Source organism: Tyto alba, unplaced genomic scaffold (assembly GCF_018691265.1).
Source record: "Tyto alba isolate M040663 unplaced genomic scaffold, T.alba_DEE_v4.0 Super-Scaffold_20000042, whole genome shotgun sequence".
Taxonomy (NCBI): domain Eukaryota; kingdom Metazoa; phylum Chordata; class Aves; order Strigiformes; family Tytonidae; genus Tyto; species Tyto alba.
Window position 1 is genome coordinate 5,706,448 of NW_024881293.1, and position 17,286 is coordinate 5,723,733.

The 17,286-nt window shown below is 57.9% G+C and overlaps 1 protein-coding gene across 7 annotated transcripts in view; it reads left to right on the forward strand.

The window, feature by feature from the left end:
- AGRN (agrin) overlaps nt 1–17,286 on the forward strand; it is a 120,710-nt gene that overhangs the window by 40,288 nt on the left and 63,136 nt on the right. For 3 of the 7 annotated variants that reach the window (XM_033007553.2, XM_033007554.2, XM_033007557.2), the window contains exon 3: nt 4,724–4,744. The exons of 2 other annotated variants lie outside the window; for them this stretch is intronic. In XM_033007553.2, coding sequence (XP_032863444.2) covers nt 4,724–4,744 — 21 coding nt within the window. Of the gene's footprint in view, nt 1–4,723; nt 4,745–15,803; nt 16,246–17,286 lie in introns of those variants that run through there. 2 more of the 7 variants (XM_033007558.2, XM_033007560.2) reach the window with 2 other exon arrangements.

The window sequence follows — 17,286 nt, forward strand, 5'->3', positions numbered from 1 at the left end:
CAGGTCTTTGTTTGAATGCAGATTTGTGTGGATCCTGGGCCCCTCTGGCTGCTGGTTTTGGCAGCCAAGTGCCTTGTTATCTCAGTGCAGAGTGTGGCCTTGAAGCAGGATGCAGAGAAACAGTAGGGAGGGTCACGGAGAGAGGGATTTCAGGAAGTCTGTGTTGCTTTTGTGCGCTGAGCAGCGGGAAGGTGGCGTGGGAACCCTTGGCTTGTTTCCTTGGGAATGAGAGAGTCCAACCTGTGTCTCCCTGGCAGGCTTATCGGGGGCATTAGTGGGAGGGGAAAGAAAACACCATGCTGGCGGGTTCCTGGGGTCCATCAGGGATCTCTTTTGGCTCTGTAGGCAGCCCAGCTTCCTCCCTTGGGTGCACTGTCTGAGAAGGGGGGGTGAGGGTGGACAATATCCCCCTCCCCGTGCCCTTCCCTGGCACGCAGCAGGTTCCCACTTGACGGAAGAGTTGCAGAGGAAAACCCTGCCCTGCCTAGAGCCCCCGGGGTTGAGCCCATGTTCAGTTAGCCGTTGTCTTTCTGCAAGGCCAACAACTTACAGGGCCTCCTCTTCAGGTTGGGATCTCCAAGCAGGGTTTTCCCAGAGGAAATGGTCTGGGATCCGCATCGGTCGAGTGATGGAACTGAGCTGTTAGGCAGCAGATAGTTCTGGCCTTGCAGCAGCTGCTTGGGGTGACTTCTCCAAGTCACACGTGGTTTCTCAGAAGTACAATTTTTTCATGACGTAGCAGCTCAGCCCTTGGCAGGAGTAGGTCAAAAAGCATGTACTGGGTGCTTCAGAAGGGCTGGTCTGCTTTGTTCCAGCCATGGCTGCATGCCTGGCCTGCAATCCCTGGGCATGACTTGAGTACCAGCCTCCTTCTCTGCATTTCTTCTCTGCAAATCTCGGCTGTATTCCCCTGCTCCGAGTGTGTTTCTGTCTGAGAAAACGTTCCGCAGTCAAGTGCCTGACCTTGGAACAGAGCCTCCCACTCTCCTTTCTTTTTTGTTTTATTTAATATATAGTAAAATAAACTTACTTTCCCCTTCTTGATGTTGACAGCGGCTCCATTGAGCCACAGCACGATGAAGGGAAAATCAAAGCCCAGTGAAATTTGCTGGAGTTGAAAGGCAGGTCAGGCTCTGGGGTTACTCATCTCAATTGCACTTTTGTTCTAAAAATGAGAGGGAGAATGCGTGCACCATGCCGACCGGCGTGATCTCCCAAGCCTTTGGAAGAAGGAGCAGGAGGGGTGGAAGCTCTGCAGGTCAGCGTGGGTGGGAAGGTGCTGGGGTGGCCGGGGCTCCATCCGGCAGCGTTGGCGGGTGGCTGTTGCTGAGCAGAAGAGCGGTCGGGGCTCTGTGAGTCACAGGCGACTTCTGGCTCCACGGGGTCAAGTGTTGAGTCTTGCTGTGGCTACGCCAGCCTGAGTGTGTCTCAAGTCCCTTAACCCTTCTGGGATTCTGGTCCCTACCCGTAAACTAGAGCCAGCAGCACTCACAGGGGACATGGAGCCTTTTCTCTACCTCACCCCATGTGTTGTTCTGCAGCCCAGGTGGGATTTGGACCTGGAGCAGCACTTATGTCTTGTCCTGGTGCTACAAAGCTGCAATTCCCATTTCCTGAGGGCTGCAGCTCTGCGGGAGTCTTGGCCAGGCACCTTCATCTTCTCTTTGTCGGCCTCTTGCTCCTTCTAGTTTTCCCCTGACTCTGAAAAGCAGATGCTGTTACAACCCCAGTGAACATCAGGTTTTGGTATCTGCATGTGAAAGTTTGGGTTGCTATCGTGCAGGCAGGCAGTGACGCTCCGTTACCTAGCACAAAGCCCCAGCGGGACCCTCCTGCAAGGGCCACAGGGGTACCTTAAAGAAAAGGTGCTGCTTTGGGCACGTGGGAAATGAGCTCTTCTGTGCCCAGCTTGACCGCTGTTCTGTGTGTACCACCCACCTCTGCCACCGTTTCTCACTCAGTGGCCTCAGGCATGTCACTTGTCCTGTGGGTGTTAGGCGATGTGGTCCGGCCCGGCTCGCAGGGGCACGGCGGAGTGACGTGGTGCCCTGTCGGGGGGGTCCCCGGAGGGACCCTCCTGCTGTGAAGGAGTTGGGTGAGAAGCGCTGTCTGCGCAGTAAATGATGTGTGACTGAGTGCTGGTGGCTGCCAGGCAGCCCCTGGCTCTCTGCCACCGTGCCCGAGGTGCCCAGGCTGAGCTGGATGAGCTGCCTTACACCCGCACAGCCAAGGCAGGGGACCTGAGACTTCCCCTGCTCAACGGGAATGTCCCCCAAAATATGCAACACCGAATGACTGCCTGCACTCAGTTCCCCACGGTGGCTGCCTGTCTCTGGCACTGACGTTCGCATCCTTTCCCTTGGCAAGGGACAGTGGATCCCCTGAAATCACAGTGGGCAGACACCTTTGTAGAAACCCCAACCAGAGTAAGAGGAGGTGGGCCCAATTCCCTCTGGCAGTCCTGGACTGTGATGTCCAGGGGCCCAGAATAGCCATCTCTTCTGCCAGGTGACAAAAGGATGTGATGGAGATAACGCAGTCTGCATAATTTTAATTTAGAGGCATTGGAGCAAAGGGAGAGACTGCTGCAGTCCTGCAGCCAGCCAGACACCAACATTTCATCCGCACCAGAGCTGGCCATGGGGTCTTGGCTTTCATTTCTGTTTTTCTTCCTCTTTTTATAAATTAAAATCCCAAAATAACTGTGCTGCTCTGGGATATTTTTAAGCTGTTTTTCCCCTCTTCCTTTCTTCCCTACATCTCCCAACAGGTTATAGCTGAGAGGGCTCCCAGTTGCCAATGGAGAAGGCTGCACGTCACTTCCTTGGCATGGGGCCGTCTCCAGCCCTCAATGCTCACTTTGTTTTTCCCCTAAGAGTCTCAGTGAGCTGTCGGAACTCTTCACAGTGTCACATTACCCCTGTCCCACAGCCCGTTGTGGGAGCTGCTGCTGATGTGGCATGCCGAGCACAGGGGAAGCCTCAGCACCCCTCAGCCCCGGTACCGGAGCGGTGGGTGAAGCTCTCTGTTCCAGCTGCATCCTTGCCTTCCTCCTCCTCTGTGTCTGCTGCTGTGTGACCCAGCACGCTCCCTTTCCTCTGGAAGTCACCCACCTCTCTCCCTTGCATCCCACCCGTGTCTGTCCTCTTTCAGCAGCCTTTGAGAGTCCAGCCTGAGAAAAGCACCCAAGGAGCACCCCGTGCTCCAACCTCCACCCTGCTCTTAACTGTCTAGTAGCTACTGTGTGGTCTGGGTGGAATAGAAAAGAGGAGCTGCATTTCACAATAGGAGATACCCATGTCCTGGTGGAACAAGGACCTGGCTGTGAGAACAGCTCCTATTTCCATAGGCATCTAGAATGAATGCTCTAATGGTTACAGGACTTCTATACGGCCATAGATTACTTGCAGATAAATAAGCAGCGCTCAATAACAGCTATTAAAATGCTCAGCTGTTTAACTCTTAACCTTCTGTTTCATCACACGTGTTGGGGACCTTGTGCTCTGGTCTCCTGACTTCAAAAGTAGCTCCAGCCCAGGTGATGTGTTTGGGTAGGGGGTCCCAAGCTGCGATGCTAAAGGATGAGGATGTGCCCCTTTCACTTGACTGGAAACATCTGATCCTTGGGAGCCTGTACCGGGGAGCTGGCATGGCTGCGGAGAGCTCCAGGCTCAGCTCCTGAACACTTCCAAATTGTGAGTTTGGTTTCGGAAAATCTTCTATTGACAAGACAGGCAACCCACAAAGTTTAACAGTTAATTCATGTTGGTTTCTGAGTATTTGACTGCATTTGTTACATGCTCCAGGACCCGCTTTAGCTGGCCTTGTAAGGAAGGAGTGCAGGCTTCTCTGTGGCTCAAATCAACTGTGATATCTAATCCAGCATGCTTGTGTTGTGTGGCTGATAGTCAGTGGTCAGCGCTGAGATCTTCCTGATGGGTTTTTTGTTGTTGTTGTTTGCACATATTTAGTGTTTTGCTTCTCTCTGTTTCTCCCTTGTTTTGCTGTGTGTGATTTAGGCCATTGCACCGTGCAGTATTATCAGTAACATCAGGATCCTGCTGTTTTCTCGCTATCTGCAGATTTGGGAGCCCACTGTGCCATGAAAACATGGTTAAACCAATGAGCTTAGAAGGTGGGGATGGAAATAAACTCAGAGGGGACAAGCATTGCTATTGAAATGAGGGTTACTACTAGAAAAAATCGGGGTTTTACTAGAGGAAATTTCAAGGTTTTCCTGCGTTGCAAGCAAAGGTGGCAGTGCTGGTCGTGCTGCCCGTTCTGCATCTGGTCCTTCCCAGCCCTGGGCTGTGTGTGGCTCTCCAAAGGCACGGCTTGGTGGCTGGACCACCCCTTGAGGCCTGCCACACGTGCCAAAAACACCCATGTCTGCTACGTGTGAGCTGTTGGTTTTCTCCTGCTTCCTCCATGTGAGGTGTAGGATTGCTGGGCTAGGGATAAGGAATTCTTCTCCAGGATGCAGGTGCCAGCAACCTGGCCACGTTCTTCTGGGGTGATTTGGAAGCCAGTGCCCCTTTCCAGCCCACTGGAAAGGGCTGGAAAATATGGATGGAAGTGCCCCAGGTGGTATTAGTAGTGCAGCACTGGAGGAGGGGGGCTTGGGGGGAGGGTAGGAAAGCTTTGGGTTAGCTCTGTGTTTTCTTGTTTCTAACTGTTTTGTTCTCTCCTTTTTCTCCTCTGCCCCCTCCCCTGCTTTCTAAAGAACATAGGAAGCTTCTTGCTGGTAAGTGGTGGTGTGTCATGCAAAAAACCCCATTTTTTCCATCCACCATCAGACTCGCTGGCTAGTCCGTGTCATTCTTCCATCCACCCAGGATGTGCTGGAGCAATAGAAACCTTCTGGAGGTGGGTACAGGCACACCCATCCCCACGGCCTCTTGGCTGCAGCCTGTGCGCTCACCTCAAAGGGATCTATTGCTTTTAGATCACAGTTTGAAGAATTGCTTTCCCCTCTGCCTCCACGTTGCCCAGCCTGACATTGTTACCTGGGCTCAATTGGATTGTGCCTGTCCTTGCACAAAGCAAGCGACGGCTGCTGCGGCACCAAGCCTCTGGAGTGCTGTGGGTGTGAAACTGTGATCTAAAGACACCCCTCACCTAGTGCTTGCTTCATTTCCAACTCCATCCTCAGCCTCTCACCTTCACCAGCTTCCTGGGGAGGGCGGGGGAGAGCACTGTCCCAGCTCATACTGGAGGTAAAACCGCTGGGATTTGCCTGTTGACCTGGCCTGGGGGTTTTGTGGCATGTGCTGCACCTGATGTAATTAATGAAGGAGGGCAGAGGCTGTGTCCCCCATCCTGGCTGAGCTGTGGAGCTGCAGGTATGGGGCAAACATGCCACAGACAATTTTTCTGGGCATCTTTCTAGCAAAAGCCAGTGAAGTGTGGGCATGGGCTGAAGCCCCTAAAGTGTTCCTGTCCCTCCGGTCCCCTCGCCTGCCCTGCACTGTGTCAGCAGTGGCTCATCTCTTCCCCAGCTGGCCCTCTGCATGGACAGTTGTTTTAAAAAGTGAATCCTAGTCATTAAAACAAACCCTGTGCGTGCCCTGGCTGGTGAGGGCAGCCCATAGCGGGCAAGGGGCGGGTGTGCGTGGCTGCAGGCTGGCTGGGTACCCACATCCCCGTGATCCCTGGAACTGGGAATCCCCCCTGTGCTGCTGCCCCTCTCCAGCATGCCCCGACCAGCCACCCTGTCGTGGCAAAAGCTCCCAGGTCCATGTTTGCCATGGGCAGGCCTGGGTGTAGAGGTAGCAAAATGCTTTTCTGCACCAGCTTTGACTCTGGGGACCGCTTCTCTGCCCACACCGTGCTCATCTTGAGACCTTTAGGTTCACTGCTGACCCACATATACAGTTGAATAAGCAGCTGCTTTTTGGTGTGATGTGGGGTGGGATGGAGCTGTGGCAGCTCGGCGAGTCTTGGTGTGTGTCAAACCCAGCTGAACTGAGGAAAAGGGAATTGCACCAGGACCGGGCCAGCTGTGGCTGGTGAGCTGTTTAAGGCTACTGCTGCTGTATTTCCTCCCTGGTTTGTGCCCCTCATTATGTATAATATATAGATTATTCTGTGCAAATTGGGAGAGCTAGGCTAAAGGTTTGCTTGGAAATGTGCCCTTGCTATAAAGGTGCTGGAGAGGGAACAGAGGAACATAAAAGTTTTATTGAAGGCTGCCTACTCCTGGCCTGGACCCTGGGCTTCTCTGGGTCCGGGAGGAGCAAGGAGAGAAGCTATCCAAGCCGACAGCATCCCCTGCCGGCTACTGGCTCCTGTGCCTCGTCCCTGAGCTGTACAAACCCGAGTTCTGCGTGTTTCCGAGCAAGAAAGCCTTCTGCTCTCCTCCTGGGTGCCGGCCGCTGCTGCCAGCAGCCCCACGGGCTGGGTGCTGGTCACCGCTCACAAGCGTTTTGTTTTCCGCCCTGTGCGGCTGACGGCAAGACAGTGGGATGCCGCCTGCTTTTGGCTCTCCCGGAGAGCAGGTGGGAAGGAGAAAAAGGGTCTGGGTCCGTGGGGCTGCCTGCTTCCCCTTGCTGTGTCCCCATCCAACGTGCAAGCCCCCCCGCAGTGCCTGCGAGCCACCCCCGAGCGGGACCGTGGCTGGTCAGAGAGAGTGGCCCTTCCCTTCTCCTGCCCGTGGGGCTCTCCCCGTTTTTCCCATCCCCGAGGGCATGTGCAAGCACGCATTTTTCCTGGGTGTGTTTCCTTTCTAGCAATGTGCTTGAGCTCTCTTTTCACCTTACTGCGTAGCTCAGGGAGGGGGAAGGGAGGGGCTTTGCTCTCCCCAGGAAAGTGAAACTGGGCTGTGTGTCCCCCCCCCAGTGCTGCGGGAGGGGACGATGCTGGCTGCTGCCTTTCACCCTCCTGGTAAGCCTGGCTCTGGGTGTTCCCAAAGGGTCTGTCTCCGCAGCTCTCGTGGTTTGTCTGCTTTATGGGAAGTGGTTAACAAAGCTCCTCTTGCACCAGACAGCTTGGACCAGGGCCCGGGGCTGATGCTTTTGTCTGCGGTGGCTGCTGGACACAGCCGTGACCAAGTGCCAAGTGACCAAGGGACCCCCGCGCCCTTCTTGTGTGGCTGACTGGCACCGAGCTGCATCACTCAAGGGTGCAGGTGGATTTTTGAACCATTGCAGGCTCTTTTGTGGCCGGACTGACTGGCGGGAGAGGTGCAGTGAGAGCACTTGGCTGGTGGAACTCAGCTTGGGAGCAGGGCAAGGTGTCCAGCTGAACTTGGGGGCAAACCCGCTGCTGGCAGGAGGTAGCAGAGAGCCCCGTGGCGTGGCTTTTCAGCTTCTGCTCTCTAAAGCAGCTCCTGCTGAAGGCTGCCAGGCCCTTTTCTGAATATTGCTCCCAGCACTCCCTCTGCCTGCAGCACTTTGTACAGCTGGCGTGGCAGAGGGATGCTTCTGCTGTCAGGATCTCTCACCTTTGCTCGGGGTACGTGCTGCCCATCCCTGCCTCACCCCACTGCTGCTGCTCAACTCCTCGAGTGCTGGGTTGAGCGGGTAGGAATTGAGGTGTTTTAGTGAGGTGTACCTCTGCTTTCATGCTCTGTGCTCTCACTGGCATGTTTTTTCTCACCGGTTGGGCTCTGCTGGTGTGGCTTTAGGACTCTGAGGCTTGTCTGAGGTTTCTGGCAGCACCCTAACTCCAGCCAACGCTGCTCTTTCGGGCAGACTCAGTATGAAGCAGACCCAGTGTGAGGCATACCCCCACCCTTGTTGCTGAGGGATGTCATTCATTGTCTGGAGGCACGCCGGTGACAGCTGCTTTCTTGGTGGGAAGGTATCCAGAATGCCAGGGATACACGCTAATTTTAGCCTGCTGGGTGTTTGCTTCAGAAATGTGCTGTAGGTTTGTTTCATCATTTGTTTTCTACTGGTTTTTCCTATTTGCACGTTCTGCCCCCCCCCGGCACCTCCATGTTGTTATATCCTCCGGGAACTCTGCAACACTGGCTGATCCTCACATCCCCTTGCAGACAAACAAAGTTTACATCAGTTTGCGAAGCAAATTGGTGTGTGTTTGGGAGAGGGCTGGTAGAAGTGCCGCCTTAGGGTTCAGCCAACTCGGCACATAGTGAGGCCGAAGGCTTGGACGAGTCGTGCTCAGCCACTCCAGAAGTCAGGCAAGGCTCTGGTGGGGGGAGCTGATGCTGTCTCGGGGAAGCAGTAACCCACAGGACGATGTAAGCTCAGAGCAGACCGTAGCCCCTGAAAGTGGTTGGAAGTTCTGCTTGCCCCCCAGCAAGGCAGAGGCTTTCCCTTCCTTCTCGCCCCCGCGTTGCTCTGCCGTGTTGATGGGGATGCTGCGGGCAGCCCCGCTGTGCTGCTCGGCGTTCCGGCCGGCGGGAATCGTTGGTGGGAGCGGCAGATGGCAGTGTGAGCCTGCGGAGGAGCCGGGGATGCAGCTCGGGGGTACCGCCGCCCTCCGTCCGCGGGGTTTTGGGGCTCTAGCCCTGCATGCACCCCATCCCACACTCCCTCAGAGCGTGGGGGGACAGGCTGGAGGGGCCTTTGTCCCAGCATCGCCCCGGCTCGCCTCTCTCCAGGCTGGGTGCCGGTCTCGGATCGCTCCTGAATGCAAGTCCTGCAGCGTGGCTGTCCTGGGAGCCACGGAGGAGGCAAGCAGTGGCCACTGAAGGCATGAAATCCCTAGTTTGGTGCCTCGGTCTGGAAAATCCTCTTGGGCTTGGGGGTTCAAGCCCTACTGCCACATTTGGAGCCTGCAAGCTGGGCTCACAGGGGGACAGGACTCAGGGCTGGGGGTGTGGATGCCAGCGGGAGCCCAGCAGTTTATATGAGCGGTCACCCAGGGCAAGGGTTTGCCTTTGCGAGGGCAGAGGGTGGCAGGGCTGGGCTAAAAGCGCTCCGGCTCCTTGGCTGATACAGCAGGGATCTGTGTGGCTTAGCGCTGAGATGCATCACCTCCCTCCCCTGGGTCGCTTTTTGCTTTGCTGTGTGCTTGCTTTTAGGCAGCAGTGCTGTACTTTTAGATCTGGAGACCAAGTGTCTATGTGAAAACCTTGTGTTTGGGGCTTTTTTTAATTTATTTTTTAAGCGGGGAGGCAGGGACATCATAAAACCCATTCACCATTGCGTATGTGCGGTTTCCCCGCGCAAACCACAACAGTCATTAAGTGGGGAAACCTCTTAGAGTTTCAGAAGAGGCAGCCAGGTACCCTTTGTCTGTCCAGCACCGACTGGCATGGCTGTTTATTAGGAATGGTGTGAATTAGCACCCTTTTCCACTCCCGGCACACACACGAACCTGTCCGCGAGGCTGGCCACCCCAGCCCCATCTCCTGCTCCCCAGTCTTCCATTGATAGGGTTTAAAAGCTCTTTATTTCCAAGCGCTGCTCAGTAGGAGTCAAGCTGGGTCCTGCCAAGTGTTAAATGAAATAATTAAAATCCCCACTTTCTCCCCCTCCTGTTCCTTTCTTTTTAATGCTGGTAATTAGCCTGTAAAACTGCAGGAGGGGATGGGGAAGGGAGAATGTGCAAACGCCTTCTGCAGGCTCCCTCCTCCTCCTCTTCGCTCTCCCCAGAGGAAGCACAAAATGGCTTTCTAGGCATTGGGTGCTGTCAGATAAATCCCAATTAGCTCCCTGCCAAACAGGATTAGTGTGAAGGGAGCCAGGTGGTGGAATCAGCCTGGCAACAGCAGGGGCTGGGGACTTCCGCAAGGTCTCTAGCTCGGTGAGGAGGGACAGATTGACAGCTGTCAGTCAGTTCCCAAAGCAGCACTGATTTTTGGTGTTGAAGGCTGGTATCTGGCAGCTGGTGGGCAGAAATGGGGAGGTGAAGGAAAGGAAAGTGGTGTCTCCTGCTGGTGTTACCTCTTCCCAAGTAACTGGTGGCTGCTTGAGGGCGCGGGGTCCCATGAGATGATGCTCCGGGGCCTGCCCAGGCCTCGAATGGGAGTATGTGTCTCCTGCCAGCTCCATGTTTCAGAATCAAGAGGATAAACCCACTGTCCTGCCCTGCTGAGCACAGCCGAGTGCACCCAGCCCCAGCCCCTTCTTGCCTGTCTGCTGCATTTTGGCAGCAGCTACGACATCCTCGCTGTGAAAGCCCAGAGATAAACCCCATTAATGGTACCAGGCTTTAAACTGGCTGGTGACCACACGGAGGCCTTAATGCACTGAGCACTTTTTAGAAAACTGGGCAGGGGGGAATATGGATAAGCTCAAAGATAAGGTTTTCTTGCCGGTAGCAGAAGGAGAGCAGCTGTGTCTGAGGATGTTGGAGCGTTGCTCAGAGTGGGGATGATGGGTGGTGGATGGACTGCTCTGGACCCTTGGTGTGGCTGGAGGATGAGTCCCCTCTGCCTGTGGCTGGTCAGACTGGGCTGTCCCAGTGTGAACTGAGCCAGACATAGAGGTACTGGGAGGATGGAGCTGTCCCTATGTCTCAGGTGCCTTTGGCTCATGCACAGCCACCTCATTCCACTTCAGGGTGTCCTGGACCTTGTGGGGTGCATTCAGTGCTGCTGGGCTCACTGGCCAGCTCTTCCCAGTTGCTCACTTCTGAGCCAAACATGGCTTTTTATGTGCTTTTTTGCCTTGTCAGGTCTTGCTGTATTTTTCTGCCTGGTCCTTTGTGTGCTGGCGTCAGAAGCTGTAAAGGGAAGGGCTGAGCGTGTGTGGTGGGCATGGCTGGTGGTGGGAACGGCTGTCCCTGCGTGCTGTAGCTGGTGCAAAAGGGTGTGGGCATTTATGAAATGCTGTAGCTGTGCAGGGGTCTCTACATGCAGCCAGCTCAGGGAAGGAGGGGGGCAACAACAACAAAAAAACCTGAGCCACATGGATGGACTGGGCAAGTGTGATGTCTGCCCAGTGCAAATGGCTCTTCTGATGATAAAGTCTCATCTGAGAGACTCACAAGGTGCAAGCGTTCGTCTTTCCCAAGAGGGTGATGAGCTGATCTGCCCATGCCAGAGTCGGAACCTGCCTCCTCCAGGACACAAAGGCTATTCAGATCTGAGGCAGTGCTGCCCCTCCAAGTGCCCCCGAAATGGCTGGAGGGGACAGAGTCCTTGCAGACCTGGAAAGAAAGGGAGGACTGTGCGGTGGCTGATTTGCATGTGTAAACATGCACACAGGAGGATGCAAATATCCTCGCTTCCCTTTTTTTTTTTTTTTTTTTTTTTTTTTTTTATTCAAAGCCAAGCCTTTGCCCTTAGCCCACGTGTGCTGGGATTGCCAGGGGAACATGGCTTTGAAGCCCTACCTGGGGGTGATGGGAGGATGTGGAGCAAGCCAGGAGAGGAGAGGGGTGCTGCTGGGCTGATGTCAGCGTGGCACTGCCCTGGTGAAGGTGTTGGGCAGGAGTTTGGCACCTGTATGATGAGGCAGAGCCGAAGGATGCAGGAACGGGCCAAGCTGGCCACGCAGTGACCAAGTGGAGGAGAGGACCAGGGCACTCTGCTCTCGCTTCTTGGGAAGGTCTTATCTTCTTGTGTGATGCTCCAGAAATTCCCAGGGGGGCTGCGGTAGCTGGAGCGGGTACTAGAAATGAGAGGCAGCAGTGGCAGGGACTTGAGTTTACCCTTCGAGAGGAAAAATACTGGGATGGAGAGGTGGGGGGCTCTGTCCACGTGCCGAGGCGCCCCAAATTGCTCAGCCAGGGCTCCTGCCTCATTCTGGGTGAAGAGAGGGCTGTTGTGCCATGTCCCAGGAGGCAGCCCCATGGCCTCTGGTTCTGGCTGAGGAAGCCTTTTCCCCCTGGCTCATCAGCACTCTCCCTGGCAGAAGGCTTTGCTTGCGAAGAGGCTCCTGAGATGGGTCCCTAGGAGGGGTCTGCTTGGGAGATGCGGCTTGGCAGAGTGCTTCCCGCTGAGCCCTTGCAGCAATTGGGCTCTCAGGGGCTCCTCACAGCCCCTGCGTGTGTCGGGAGGAAGGAGAACAGCTCCCAGTCTGCCTTACTGCTTGGATGCGAGGCCATCAGACACCCTGCTCATGTGGGCTCTCCTCCTGGCAGGGTGGTTAGGATGCAGCCCGTGCCTCGCAGCAAGCTGGGATCATGTTCTGCGAGTCCCTGGGGAGGGGAGGGAGCGATGCAGGCTTAAAGATGTGCAATGTCTGGGACGTGACTTGGATTTCTTTCCTCCCTTCTCCGTTCTCCTTCTTCCCTGTACTGCTTCTTGGCAAGTTGCACCTGCGGTGCTGGGACGCCAGGGCTGCTCCCAGCCCACGTTTCCAGCAGCGAGGAGCAGCGTGGCTTTGTGGTACCAGCTCCCCCAAGGACACCCTGCAACCTGCTGACTCGTGGTGCCTGAGATGCCCTGCTAGAGGACCACCCAGTCTCCTCTGCATCTCCCCGCCGGAGGGGAGGGTGGGTGGATTCAGCTTTAGTGTTTGTGTCCCTCCGGGCTGCAGGAGAATTGCCAAGGTGAGGGAAGGAGGGGCAGCGTGGCAAGACTGGGAGAGGTACCTGCTGCCAGTGAGGGTTATTTTCCCGACTCAAGTTGTTGTGGCTTTTTGGAGGAGTGGGTGGTGGGAATGCTGGTGTCCAGCCAGCTGGGCATCTCCCCCAGGGAAGAGAGGGTTGTGCAACCCCTACGTGATGCCACGGCACCCAGCCATCCCCCGTGGGAGAGTGGGGCAGAGCCGTGGCTGCCGGGAGGAAGCCATCCTTCCCCTCCTGGTTGGTTCCGAGCAGGGCGAGACGGGAGGAACATAAAGCAGCTTCTCTGCAATGAGCTTCCCACTTTGACCACAGCAGAGTTACTCCCTGCCACATCTCCACGGTGCTCATCTTGCCCTACAAGCATGGGATGGGTGTTTGAGGACTGCTTCCTTGACATGCCAGGGTACAGACACCCTCTCCGCAGCACCTGGGGGGCAGGGGAGACCTGTCCTATGGCTTGGGTGATAAACCAGCCTCTGAACCTGCACGGCTGTGTATAGTCAACCCAGATGTGTGTTCAAATGGCTCTGTTTCAGAGGACCTTCCTCTCACAGGGTTTTGTTCTAGTCTCCAGAGCTGCTTTCTTATTCTGTGGTGAGGAAGAGCTCAGCCTGTTTGCTAAGGACCACGGTGCCTTAAAAACAAGGCGGTGGGTCACGGCGTGGTGCCATGGGCAGGAAAACAGCTTGTCAGGAGCTGTGTGTTTTGCCAGGGACACTGTGAGGTGGGACTTCAGCCTGGAGAGCTGCTGTGGAGAGCAGGTATGGAGTGGAGGCCCCGGGAGCCTGAGCTTGTCTTGTGGGCACCCGGTATCAGAGCCTTGGGGAGTGCTCGGGCTGTAGCAGGGCTGCCCTGCTCTTTGTTCTTGCCCTGTTGCTGAATCTTCACTCAAGAAATCTGGCTTTTGGCCCAGCTCTCCTCTTGGCAGCTTTCCTGTCCTTGTTGGCAGCACCCTGCCCAAGGAAAGAGGCAACCAGAGGCTTCTGGCTTCCCGAGGGCAGAAGTACCCAGGTAGGCAAGGAGGGGAGCAGCACAGCTTGATGGTGCATCTGTGGCCCAGCATCTCTTTTCTTCCCTCTGTTATCTCCTCCCCCTGGTTGGGCTGGTGTGTTGGCAGTGCCACCACGGGCCCAGAGCACAGTCCCTGCAGCCGCAGCCTGGTTCTGCTCTCCTGGGCACATCAACGTGCGCTCGCAGCCCAGAACCCACCCGTGCCCTGGGCTGCAGCCAGAGCAGGGGGGCAGCAGGGCCAGGGAGGGGATTCTCCCCCTCTGCTCTGCTCTGGGGAGACCCCCCTGCAGTGCTGGGGCCAGCTCGGGGCCCCCAACAGCAGAAGGACACGGAGCTGCTCGAGCGGGGCCAGAGGAGGCCACGAAGATGCTGGGGGGGCTGGAGCAGCTCCCCTGGGAGGCCGGGCTGAGAGAGTTGGGGGGGTTCAGCCTGGAGAAGAGAAGGCTCCGGGGAGACCTTCGAGCGGCCTCCCAGGGCTTAAAGGGGGGGAAAGGGAAGGTGGGGGGGGAGTCTGGGTCAGAGGGTGGGGGTAGGATGAGGGGTGATGGTTTTAAACTGAAAGAGGGCAGATTTAGATGAGATACAAGGAAGAAATTCTCCCCTGTGCGGGGGGTGAGGCGCTGGCCCAGGGTGCCCAGAGCAGCTGTGGCTGCCCCCTCCCTGGAAGGGTTCAAGGCCGGGTTGGACGGGGCTGGGAGCCCCCTGGGCTGGGGGAAGGGGGCCCTGCCCGGGGCGGGGGGGTTGGAACTAGGTGATCTTTAAGGTCCGCTCCAACCCAAATCGGTCTGTGATTGGGGGGGGGGGGGGGGGAGGGTGTGTGGGGTGGGCTGTGTGAGCCGTTTCTCTGCCTTTCAACACCTCGAGTGGGCGAGGTGGGGAAAGGGGCTTCCACTCCCCCACCCCCCCCCGTGCCGCGGAGCGGGGTGGGGGCCGTCGCCGCGGTCCCGTCCCCCCCAACCCCGTCTGCTCCCATCTCCCGGGGGATCCGGGGCAGCGCGACATCCCCCCCCCCCCCCCCCAACCCCCCCGCCCTCCTGCTCTTTGTCTCTGCTGCGCCGCCCCCGTTCGCCTTCGCTTCCCCTTTGTTGGCTGCCGGAGCGCTCGGGAGGGGCGAGCTCGCCCTCCCCAGCCCCGTCCCGTTTGCCCCCCCCCACCCCCCCGGCAACTCAACCCGCGGCGGGAGGGGAGCGTGGGGTGTGTGTTGGGGAGACACGCCGGCCCCCGCGGGGCAGAGGAGCGGGCGGGGAAACTTCAGGGCGTGGGGCGGGCGCTCACGCGTTTTCTCGGGCTTGGGCTCCTTCCTTCGTGGCTCTGTTGTCTGATGCTGCGCGGCCCTTTTGCCACGCGTGGGGTGAATTAGGTCTCCGAGCTCGGGCTGCGCACCCACCCACCCGGGGGGGGGGGGGGGGGGGGCGGCCGCCACTCCCCATCGCTGTCACCCGTGTCCTGCCGCCTCTCCATGCCGGGCTCCGCGGGGAGGTGGAATCTCTCCGGGAAGGACTGGCATGTCCCAGCGGCGTGAGGAGGGGAGCTGGCCTGTCCCGGCCATCACCGTGGCAGTGACCGTGACCGTGCTGGTGGCTCTCTGCCTGCGAGGTGACAGCCCGCCGTGGGGGACAAGCCGGGCTGCGGCCCCTTCTTGCTCACCGGAGGGTTGCGAGGGGGCCGGAGAGCTGGCGCCCAGTTTGCTCGCGGGGAAACGGCGGCGAGGGAGTGCTGTGCCCCGGCTGCCCTGGAGGGAAGCGGAGCCGAGCGGGGATGGATGTGCAGCGGCTGTGAAAGGAGCCTTGGCGTGGAACGGGGAGCTCCTGCCCTCGCTCGGGGCGTGGGCCGACTGAGCAGCACCCTTGGGCTGCTCCCGGTGCTTGGCTGTTACGGGGGGACCTGCCCCGGAGAGAGGGGGAGAAGCCGGCGAGCGTGGGAACGCCTGCCCCGGAGGAGACGCGTGGAGAACGGAGGGAGCTCGGCGTTCCTGGAGCAAGGCTGAGCGAGGAGCTGGGAGGCAGCCGCACGCCGCCGGGGTGGTGAGACCTCCCCTCCCGTCCCCGCCGAGAGGATACGGACGTTGCCGAGGCTGCGAGCCTGGGAGGGGTCCCATGCCGGCACCCCTCGCATCGTCCCCGTCCCTGCCCTGCTCTCGGGAGCCAGCGCGTGTCAGTGCTGCTGCAGCCCCCACCGTTCCCACGCCGGTAGCAGCTCGCCCCCGACCCGGTGGGCTTGGTGGCAGAACTTGAGCTCTCGGCACTTTTGCGTGGGGTGGGGTGTTGTTTACTTTGCTTTCTGCGGGGCAGGTGCGGATTGACACCTTCGGGGCTGGAAGGGGGGGGATTGCTGAGCCCAGGACTGCGCACGTCCCTCTGGAGCGGGCTCGGACCCGACCCTTTGGCTTGTCCCTCTGCGATGGCAGATGTGGGGACAAAGTCTTGCTCCTGAGGGTGCCCGCGGCCCGCCCTGCCCTCCTGCGAGCAGAGGATGGGAACCTCTGGGAAAACTTAGGTCTTGCAGCTGCCGAAGACAACCAAGGAGGAGGAGAAGGAGGAGGAGGAGGAGGAGGAGGAGGAAGAGGTAGCCTCGTGGCTACTCTGCCTTGGATGGATCGGCGGCAGGTTGAGCTTTGGCCCGCAGCGTGACGGCTGAGCATGACGGCTTGCCAGTACCCCATGGCGCCGGGGGCCTTGGAGCGGGACCGAATGTACCAGCACAAGGTCTCCTTGGTGGTGCGGTATTTCATGATCCCGTGCAACATCTGCCTCATCCTCCTGGCCACCTCGACGCTGGGATTTGCCGTGCTGCTCTTCCTCAACAACTGTAGGTGTCCCGGGGTGCGTGGGAGGAGCAGGGGAGGGAGAGGCCGGGGTTAGGTCAGCCGGTGTGCTGGCATCGCACCGGCGTGGGGAAACCCTCCCCAAAGCTGCCAGCCACCCCACCCTGCGCCCGGGTGCTCATCGCTTGCCTGCTGCTCTCTGGGGAGAAGCTGGGGAGGTGACAGCCCGCTCCGCAGCTCTGCCCCACTTTTCCCCGAGATGATGTTGGCCCAGAACGGCGGAGCGGAGCTGCGAAGGCGGGCGTGCGTGGGCCAGCCCCAGCTCCCCACCGTGCATGGTGTCAGCTGCGCCAGCACCCTCTGCAGCCCGTGTCCTATCCCTGACCCCCCCCTCCCCCCCCCCCCCGCTGAAATACTGCGTGTCCTGATCTGCTGCTTGAGGTCTGAGTGTGGGTGATGCTCCTGGGGTGTGTGTGGGGGGGATCTCGGTGGGGCTGTGTGGGAGGTGGGGGGCAAAAGATGGGCTCCTGTGAGTCCTGCCTGGATGCTCCCCTGTTACAAGCAAACTGCCGAACCCTGGGGTCCCGTCAGTGTATGTGACGGGTGGGAGATGTGTCTCCTCAACTGCTCCAGGACCCCTGCTCTCTATACACCCTCTTGCTCTGAAAAATCAGCAGAGGTTTGGGGCAAGACAGAGGAGTTTTCCCTGAGGTTAGGCTGTTGATGGGATCCCTGGTGTGGCTGAGTAGATCACACACTTGGGTGTGGGTACGTCTGCATATTGCCGGCTGCTCTAGTCACTGCGTTCTGTTGCCTCATCCTTGTCCAGGTGCTCACCCTCCCAAGGCCTGGCTTTCTCTAGGTGCAGCCTGTGGAGGAAGACTCCATCGTGCGGGGATGTCTTTGACCTCCTCGATGCTGGAAATTGCCAAACACCTGCTGTGAGAAAAACCTTTAGAGGGCAGGCAAATCCTCCAGCCTAGCTTTGGGATGCACTGTTTCCTCTGATATGTGTGTGGTTAGAAGATTAAGCTGCATAAAACTGTAGAAGGCAGGAAAAAATAATTTAAAAGAAATACTGGTGG